This window comes from Colobus angolensis, unplaced genomic scaffold (assembly GCF_000951035.1).
Source record: "Colobus angolensis palliatus isolate OR3802 unplaced genomic scaffold, Cang.pa_1.0 Scaffold31, whole genome shotgun sequence".
Taxonomy (NCBI): Eukaryota; Metazoa; Chordata; class Mammalia; order Primates; family Cercopithecidae; genus Colobus; species Colobus angolensis.
This window is the reverse complement of record NW_012116377.1, coordinates 4297062-4306461: the sequence shown is the minus strand read 5'-3', so window position 1 is coordinate 4306461 and position 9400 is coordinate 4297062. Positions and strand designations below refer to the sequence as shown.

At 47.6% G+C, this 9400-nt stretch overlaps 1 protein-coding gene across 1 annotated transcript in view; it reads right to left on the bottom strand.

The window, feature by feature from the left end:
* Positions 1-932: 932 nt before the first annotated feature.
* Positions 933-9400, bottom strand: part of ISY1 (ISY1 splicing factor homolog (S. cerevisiae)) — a 34922-nt gene continuing 26454 nt past the window's right edge. The window contains exons 9-12 of the mRNA XM_011950706.1: positions 6221-6343; positions 5461-5582; positions 1645-1731; positions 933-1284 (exon numbers count right to left, since the gene is read on the bottom strand). Of these exons, the coding sequence (XP_011806096.1) occupies positions 1177-1284; positions 1645-1731; positions 5461-5582; positions 6221-6343 (440 nt within the window). The 3' untranslated portion in view covers positions 933-1176. The remainder of the gene's footprint in view (positions 1285-1644; positions 1732-5460; positions 5583-6220; positions 6344-9400) is intronic.

Genomic DNA, 9400 nt, shown 5'->3' with positions numbered 1-9400 from the left:
TAGGTTTCTGCAGAACAGGTTATAAAACAGGAGTAGCAAACTCAAATTCCTGCCACCCAGGCAGGAGCGAGTGGAGCAGGTGGAGAGGGGCTCACGGAGAGGCCAGAGCAGCGCCCAACACAGAGGTCATTGACCTGTGGGGTGCATGTTCAGGTCTGACATATCATCTCCTTTTTTTTTTTTGGGACAGAGTCTTACTCTGTCGCCAGGCTGGAGTGCAGTGGCACGATCTCAGCTAACTTCAACCTCTACCTCTCGCATTCAAGCGATTCTCCTGCCTCAGCCTCCGAAGTAGCTGGGACCACAGGCGCCCGCCACCACGCCCAGCATTAGAATAATTTTTTTGTATTTTTAGTAGAGATGGGGTTTCACCACGTTGGCTAGGGTGGTCTTGATCTTTTGACCTCGTGATCCGCCTGCCTCGGCCTCCCAAAGTGCTGGGATTACAGGCGTGAGCCACCACGCCTGGCCACATCATCTCATTTTTCAAGAGAAGATTTGTCTTTTAGAAAATTTGCTTTTTTTTTTTGAGACGGAGTCTCGCTCTGTTGCCAGGGCTGGAGTATAGTGGCCGGCTCAGCTCACTGCAAGCTCCGCCTCCCGGGTTTACGCCATTCTACTGCCTCAGCCTCTGGAGTAGCTGGGACTACAGGCGCCCGCCACCTCGCCCGGCTAGTTTTTTTGTATTTTTTAGTAGAGACGGGGTTTCACAGTGTTAGCCAGGATGGTCTCGATCTCCTGACCTCATGATCCGCCCGTCTCGGCCTCCCAAAGTGCTGGGATTACAGGCTTGAGTCACCGCGCCCAGCCAAAAATTTGCATTTTTTAAAAATTATACTTTGGTCTGCAAAAAATTGCATTTTTAAATGTTTGCCACTAATTGATTCTTCTCTCCTCAAAATCACAGTGCAAGGCAAAATCAGATACAGGCAGCCAGTTCGCAACCTGTTGTATACACTCCACAATAAAAATAAATGGGTCCACACAGTAGCAAAATATGTGTACAAAACCTACCAGGAAGACCAGGGACAGACCCCTACCGTCGAGTCAGCACGAGATAAGGAGAGGGAAGGAAGGCTGAGAATGGGGCTCGGCACTAGCCTGCCTGTCTGCAGCCCTGGGTCCTGAGGTACCACTGGGGGATGGAAGAACTTCAAGGAGAGCCCCAGCTGGGTCCTAATACCCCAGGAGCCTTCTGGCTTCTTCACTTTGGGCCTGCAGAGTCTCGCTTGCATACTTCTGGAGGAGTTCCATTTTCTTTCTTCGCACCAGTGCCTCCTCAATCTGTGGAAATCAAGAGTGCAGGGCTCACTCCTCAGCAAAGCCCTCCAATCCTTGCCAGACCCAGTCAGGAGGAAGTCCCCGAGGAAGAAGTCCATGAGGAGACTGATTTAAATACCCAGAATAGTCTCCAAGAGTCGTAAGTCCCTCCCATTGGAAACATTTGAACAATAGAATGGCCTAGGGCAGAGGGTCCTGCCTTTTTTGGACCCCACACCCTGAGCACAATGACAGGTGTCATGTGGTCAGGACCCTGAGCTGCCCTGATGGGTAGGAAGGACAACAAAAACCCACTGCAGTGCTCTGTGCAGTCTGCTTTGGAGAAGCCCCTGGCGCCCAGGCAGCTCTTAGCTGTGGTCCTACCTCTTGCTGTGAGGGAACAGGGACGTGAGCAATGAACTTCTGCTGGCCGTCATCCCCTCCTTTCTCCTGGCTGCCTTCCTCATCCGACTACAAACAGAACAAGCGAAAGTCCATCAGTAGGCGCCCAGCTAGATAAATGCTGGCAACTCTATAAAACACACTATTTAAAAGAAAAAAAACTATTTAAAAGAAAAAACTGCAACTATTTAAAAGAAAAAAAATAAGAAAGTTCTATACTTACAGAAAGACACCTGAGCCACAAGATTCAGTTAAAAAAACCACAGAACACGGTGTACATTACGCTACCTTTTGTCTAAGGAGGAAATAAGAATAGAAACTACTGACAGCAGTGAGAGCAAGGTAGATGAGGAACAGGGAGAGAAAAGAGAATCTTCATGGAATATCTTTATATACTATTTCACTTTTGAACCTTGTGAATGTTATCACTATTTTTTTTTTTTTTTTGAGACGGAGCCTCGCTCTGTCGCCCAGGCTGGAGTGCAGTGGCCGGATCTCAGCTCACTGCAAGCTCTGCCTCCGGGTTTATGCCATTCTCCTGCCTCAGCCTCCTGAGTAGCTGGGACTACAGGCGCCCGCCACCTCGCCTGGCTAGTTTTTTGTATTTTTTAGTAGAGACGGGGTTTCACCATGTTAGCCAGGATGGTCTCGATCTCCTGACCTCGTGATCCACCCGTCTCAGCGTCCCAAAGTGCTGGGATTACAGGCTTGAGCCACTGCGCCCGGCCTGTTATCACTATTTTTAAAAATTTAAATGTAAAATAATGCACCATGTATAGAAAAATAATCAACTCAGAGGTTGCCTATGAGTCAATACAAATTTCTAATAACAAAGAAAACAACATGGACTTGGAAAGAGAGAAAGGGTCTTATGGCGAGTCGGAAGTCCACTGTTTGCTGGGCTCTGCCAGACACCGTGCACGACCCGTTCCCTGACTGGTTCCCAGTGGGGGTGGCTTGAAAAGCCTCTTGAGGAACCTCTCATCCATTGCTGGCACTTGGAGAAACTGGTTGTATCTAACACTAAACACACACCTACCCTGATCTGGTGGTTCCACTCCTCAGCATGTACTCAAGAGAAACACTGCACGGGAACAAGAAAATTTCCAGCAACCCTATCTGTCAAAACCCCAAGCTGGACACAACACAAATACCTACAAATATCAGACACAAAAGAGTACACATGACTCCACATATGTAAAGTTCAGACACAAGTAAAACATATGGGTCACGAAAGGTCAGGAGGGTGACCCCTGAGGCACTAGTGAGCTTCTGGCGTTGTGGTCCTGTTCTGTTTCTTCACTGGTATTTGCTATGTGTGTGTGTTCAACCTATGAAAATCCAGTGACCTACACATTTAGCAGGTGTGTACTTTTCTGTATACGGAACAACACTCAGCAGTGAAAAGGAATGAACTATTGAACTCAACAACCAGAGGGATGGCAAGGGAATCATGCTGAGTGTCAACGCCATCTCGAAAGGTGACCCACAGCATGATCCCATTTATAAAACATTCTGAAATGACAAAATCAGAGATGGTTAGGGTTCAGCTAGGTCAAGAGATGGTGAGGACAGGGAGGTGTGAACTGTGAAGGGGTGGCACCAGGGATCTTTGTGGTAAGGGGACAGTTCCCAGGCTGGAGTGCGGTGGTGTAATTACAGCTCACTGCAATCTCAACCCCCTGAGCTCAAGCAATTCTCACACCTCAGCCTCCTGAGGAGCTGGGACTATAGGCATCTCCAACCACACCCAGCTAATTGTTTTTATTTTTGGTAGAAACAGGGCCTCATTCTGTTGCCAAGACTGGTCTCGAACTCCTGAGTTCAAGCAATCCTCCCACCTCAGCCTCCCAAAGTATTAGGATTACAGGCGTGACTACCACGCCCGGCCAGTTCTGTATCTGGATTGTCATGATGGCCACATGGATCTCCACACATGGAGACAAACGACATAGAACTTTACACGTTCATTATGCCAACGTCAACCTCCCAGTTTTACTACTGTGCTAGAACTACATGAGACAGAACCATTGGGGGAAATGGGTGAAGCATACACAAGATCTCTCTGCACTCTTTGCAACTTCCTGTATCTCTGTAATTATTTGAAAAGAAAAAAAAAAAAATTCTGCTGTGGGTTTCCACTGCTCTTCCCCACAACGCCAGCTCCCCATCAGCCTCCACTCACACCCAGCACCCACTCTCTGCACTCTAGCACACTGGGCTGTCCTTTGTCTCTCATATTCATCACAGGATCTCTCAGCACATGATGTGCTCCTGCTGGGGCGTATCATCTCCTCCTCCCTTGGTTAAGTTCCCTGGATCGTCCTAATCTCAACTGAGGGGTTAGCTTCCCAGCAGAGCGTCTGCAGGCTGTCCCTGCACCAGGCTTTATTGAGGGACTGCTGCTCACTGTCTCTCTTACTGGACTGCCTCCCCCGGACTAAGAGCTACACACCAGGCTTCTGTACCACTATGCCCCTGCACCTGGAAAGGGGCTGGCTCACAGGAGCCATGAATTAAACACCCGCTGAGAGAGCAAATGAGTATTTGTACCTAGAGGAAATCCTCCTAAGGCATGCTGCCATCCTGCTTCAGACCTGCACTGAACTCCACTGGTGGCCCAGCTAGACATGAGCAGGAACATCAGGCCTGTTACATCCTGTGTGACATTGACTAAGTCACTAAACCTGAGCCTGCTTCTTCATCAGTGGTGTCTCAGCAAGCTCCTTATGTGGAACCTGAGCCATGATCCATGTGTGGGTGATCTCCTCCCTTCTCTCAGTCCAGCAAATCAGATCCACTTGGATCTGTGCAGGCAGCAAGGACTCCACAAACAGAGGGCCCTGCAGAAGAGCTCTGCATGGGAGGCAGAGATTTCAAATGCTGATTTTTCCTTGTTTCAGAATATCTCCTTTAATGCAGTGAAGTTCTGGTAATGTTTCATAGAAAAAATAAAAGGTGTAGCACAGACAGATATGTCAAGATTACTTACATGGTGGCTATAATAAAAAGTAATAACTAAGATATATAATGAGTGTTTCCTATAGATCAGAAAATATGCAAAAGGTCTGAAAATATGCAAGGATTCCCCAACCATGACCCTCTGGGTTTGTTTCCATCTGTAAGATGGGGTGTTAGGGCCAGACGCAATGGTTCACGCCTGTCATCCCAGCACTTTGGGAGGCCAAGGCGGGTGGATCACGAGGTCAGGAGTTTGAGACCAGCCTAGCCAATATGGTGAAACCCTGTCTCTATTAAATATATAAAAATTAGCCAGGCATGGTGGCACTTGCCTGTAGTCCCAGCTACTCGGGAGGCTGAGGCAGAAGAATTGCTTGAACCCAGAAGGCAGAGGTTGCAGTGAGCCAAGATCATGCCACTGCACTCCAGCCTGGGTGACAGAGCAAGACTCCGTCTCAAAAAAAATAAAAAAGATGGGAGTGTTAGACTACGGAAGAGCGACTGGCACTGCCACGTGAACAGAAGTGATGAGGTCATGGGCTAAAGCTCATGGCTTCCTCTGTGTTTATCAATCTAATTCCAGGGTATGCAGGAGGGCCTGTCTCTAAGAAGGAAGGAAGGAAGCCCTTGTGTAAAGTATGGCCAGCAGGGCACTCTCATGGCTGCTGCCTCCTGAAACCCTCCTGTAATCTCACGAGTGTTTTCACAGCCATCCTGCAGGCGAGCAAGCTGGGCTGTGAACCCTGACTCTGTGTTTTGGAGCCAAGCTTCCTCCCTGCCATACTTCATGACTTGGAGCAGATGGTAGTGAGTGCCAGAGGGGACCAAACCCAATACCTCCTCCTCGGTGACTGCATAGATGTTGATCTCTTCCTCCTCTTCCTCCTCCTCTTCCTTTTCTCCTCTTGCCAGCCGAGCCTCTCTCTCTGCTTTCCACTTTTCCACTAACTCGGCTCTGACTGAACACAAGAGAGGGTAGGTGCTATTTATTTCAGTCTCTAAATGAGCTTTCAACACTATGCAGGGAAAGGCCAACACTATGCAGGGAAAGTCTAGACATCCCCTCTAGAAAGGGACACCCTTCATTCTGCCCCCATGAGTGGAAATGGATGTGAGGCATGGTAGTCCTACAACAGCTCTGGCTTTCAGTCACTACAAAGCAGATTTTTAGGGAACATTCCCAAATCCTCCCCAGTTCCACAACCTGAGTGGCTTCCCAACATGTCCACATGAAAACAGAGAAGGCAGGGGCAGAGCATGCTAGAAATCAGCTCCAGCTCCAGACCACTTGCTTCCAAAGTCTTGGCTTGATGTGTCACATGGGCACTGGTATTAGCACGAATCCTGATGGTGATCTCCTAGCAGACAGGGACTGGTCAGACTTGGTTCTCATAGCTTCCCCAACCTGTTATCTCTGGCCCACATAGCCTTGACTGCCTCACAGAGATCAGGGAATTAACAGACCATCACACCTGAAGACCATTAGCAACAAAGAAAACTCCCTTCTGGCATAAAGCACTATTGAAAATCCTGTTTTCAAAGGAGACAACAGAAAACAGATGCCATCTATTCTAAAATAAAATGCCCAGAGACCTACGTTTCTTTTCATATTCCTGTTCCAAAGGCACAATAACACCATCATCTTCATCTAGGTAACCATAGTACTCAAAATCGATTGCCTTCATGAGCTCAGCACGTGTCTTTCTGGGAGGAGGAAGAGCTATAAGAAACAGAAACAGAGCTGAGTTTCCAAGTCACAATCACACTCCAGTGAAGCTGTCTCCTGATGCAATGCTACACAGCCACGTGGCACGTATGTTCATGAAAATACTGCGTAGGCGCGGTGGCTCGCACCTATAATCCCAGCACTTTGGGAGGCCGAGGCAGGCGGCTCACGAGGTCAGGAGTTCGAGACCAGCCTGGCCAACATGGTGAAACCTCGTCTCTACTAAAAATACAAAAATTCGCCAGGCGTGGTGGTGCACGCCTGTAATCCCAGCTACTCAGGCTGAGGCAGGAGAATCGCTTGAACCCGGGAGGCAGAGTTTGCAGTGAGCCGAGATCACACCACTGCACTCTAGCCTGGACAACAAAGCAAGACTCCATCACAAAAAAAGAAAATACCATGGATAGGCACTTTTCTATACTATTCATGGGATTATTTAAGTGGTAGAGCCCTTTTTAAATTCAGTACTGGGACCCATTAGTCCATTTAAAAGCAACCTACCTAATTAAAAAACAAAACCAAGCTCGGCACGGTGGCTCACACCTGTAATTCCAGCACTTTGGGAGGCCGAGGCGAGAGAATCATGAGGTCAGCAGTTCGAGACCAGCATGGCCAACATGGTGAAACCCCATCTCTACTAAAAATACAAACATCAGTCAGGCATGGTGGTGGGCCCCTTTAATCCCAGCTACTCCGGAGGCTGAGGCAGGAGAATCACTTGAACCCGGGAGGTGGAGGTTGCCGTGAGCCAAGACCGCGCCATTGCACTCAGCCTGGGCAACAGAGCCAGACTCCGTCTCAAAAAAAAAAAAAAGAAGAAGAAAAAAGAAATTCCAGGCTGGTTGCAGTGCAAACATAAGATAGCAAAAAGCTTCATGGACAGAAATATGCATCACATTATTATTTATGTAAGAGAGAAAACTTGGAAAAAACCTAGGATTGTAAATTGCAGAATATGTATGGGATGGGATATCCTGCAGCCCCTGTAATGCTAATTCACAAAGTATTTTAATAACAGGAACTGTCATAATGTTTAATGAAAAAGCATGACAAGAAACATAAGTAAATAAAAAAGACAAAAGAAACTATAAACAAACAAAAAAGATAGATGAGAAAGCCCTAAAGAAGATATTTTCAGACTAGGACTATTATCCAGAATATTCAAGTAATTCTTTTTTTTTTTTTTGAGATGGAATTTCACTCTTGTTGTCCAGGCTGGAGTGCAATGGCATGATCTCGGCTCACTACAACCTCTGCCTCCAGGTTCAAGTGATTCTCCTGCCTCAGCCTCCCGAGTAGCTGGGATTACAGGCACCCACCACCACACTCAGCTAATTTTTGTATTTTTAGGAGAGATGGGTTTCACTTGTTGGCCAGGCAAGTCTCAAACTCCTGACCTCAGGTGATCTGCCCGCTTAGGCTTCCCAAAGTGCTAAGATTATAGGTGTGAGCCACTGTGCCCGGCCAAGTAATTATTGAAAATGAAAAAGAAAATGACAACCAACCAGATTAGTCAAAGAATAAAAGCTAGCCAGGCGCAGTGGCTTATGCCTGTAATCCCAGCATTTTGGGAGGCCGAGGCAGGTAGATCACCTGAGGTCAGGAGTTCAAGACCAGATTGGCCAACATGGCAAAACCCTGTCTCTATTAAAAATACAAAAATTAGCCAGGCGTGTTGCCAGGCGCCTATAATCCCAAGCTACTGAGGAGGCTGAGGTAGGAGAAACACTTCAACCCAGGAGGCAGAGTTGGCAGTGAGTCAAGATCGCGCCACTGCACTCTAGCCAGGGCAACAGAGTGAGAGTCCATCTCAAAAAAAAAAAAAAAGATAGAAAGAAAAAAAAAACTGGAAAGTAAAGGTCTGCAATGGAGGAATTGTTATGTCAGGTATGGTTAATCCATACCCTGATACTCTTTAATCCTTCACATCCACTAACAGAGTTCTAAGTATATTTGTGGGAGGATACCAATGGCTATCACAACACAACAGTTATGAAAAAGCCACTGTCATTTGGCAGGCCTCTATTTATCACCCCACTGTTGGTAACAGCAACTGTGCCCACCCCTCTGCCACTCTTGGGCCACATCATGCAAGTAGTGGTCATCATGCTGGCTGGAGCCAGGAGATAGTGCAGGTTGAAGCCTGGCTGGCTCAGAGTACTGCATTCCTCCTGGCCACAGGGGCTGGTATATGGATGATGGCATTATAATCCAATCAAAACCAACTACACTCAGTCTGGGAATTTTGCTTGAGCTGCTTGGGAGAAAAATCTGTTGCTGAGAGAACAAGACCTAAGTCGATGACAGATGATTGCCACAAGTGGAAAGCCAGGCAGGGAAAGAAGTTTACACAGTGGAAGTCAAAACTGCAACACAAAGAAATGTGAGCTACATTCAGGAATGCCTGAAGGCAAACTATCCTGGGATTTCCTTGGGGTTAAGTCACCTGTCACTTATACTGATGAAATAAGCATGTAACTGCCTGGAAACAGGACTAGAAGAAGGCTGAGTGCAGGGGTTCATGCTTGTAATCCCAATGCTTTGGGAGCCCGAGGCAGGAGGCCTGCTTGAGGCAAGGAGTTCAAGAATTACTAGACAACATAGTGAGACCCCCATCTCTACAGAAATTTTAAAAAATGTCAGGGGTGGTGATACATGCCTGTACTCCTAGCTACTCAAGAGGCTGAGGCAGAAGGATGCCTTGGGCCCTGGAGTTCAAGGCTGCAATAAGCTATGATTGCACCACTGTATTCCACAGCCTGGGTGACAGAACAAAGTCCTGTCTCTTTTTTTTTTTTTTAAGACGGAGTCTTGCTCTGTCGCCCAGGCTGGAGTGCAGTGGTGCAATCTCGGCTCACTGCAACCTCTGCCTCCGGGGTTCAAGCGATTCTCCTGCCTCAGCCTCCTGAGTAGCTGGGATTACATAGGTGCCTGCCACTATGCCCAGCTAATTTTTTTTTTGTATTTTTAGTAGAGACAGGGTTTCACTATGTTGGCCAGGCTGGTCTGGAACTCCTGACCTCGTGATTCTCCCGCCTTGGCCTCCCAAAG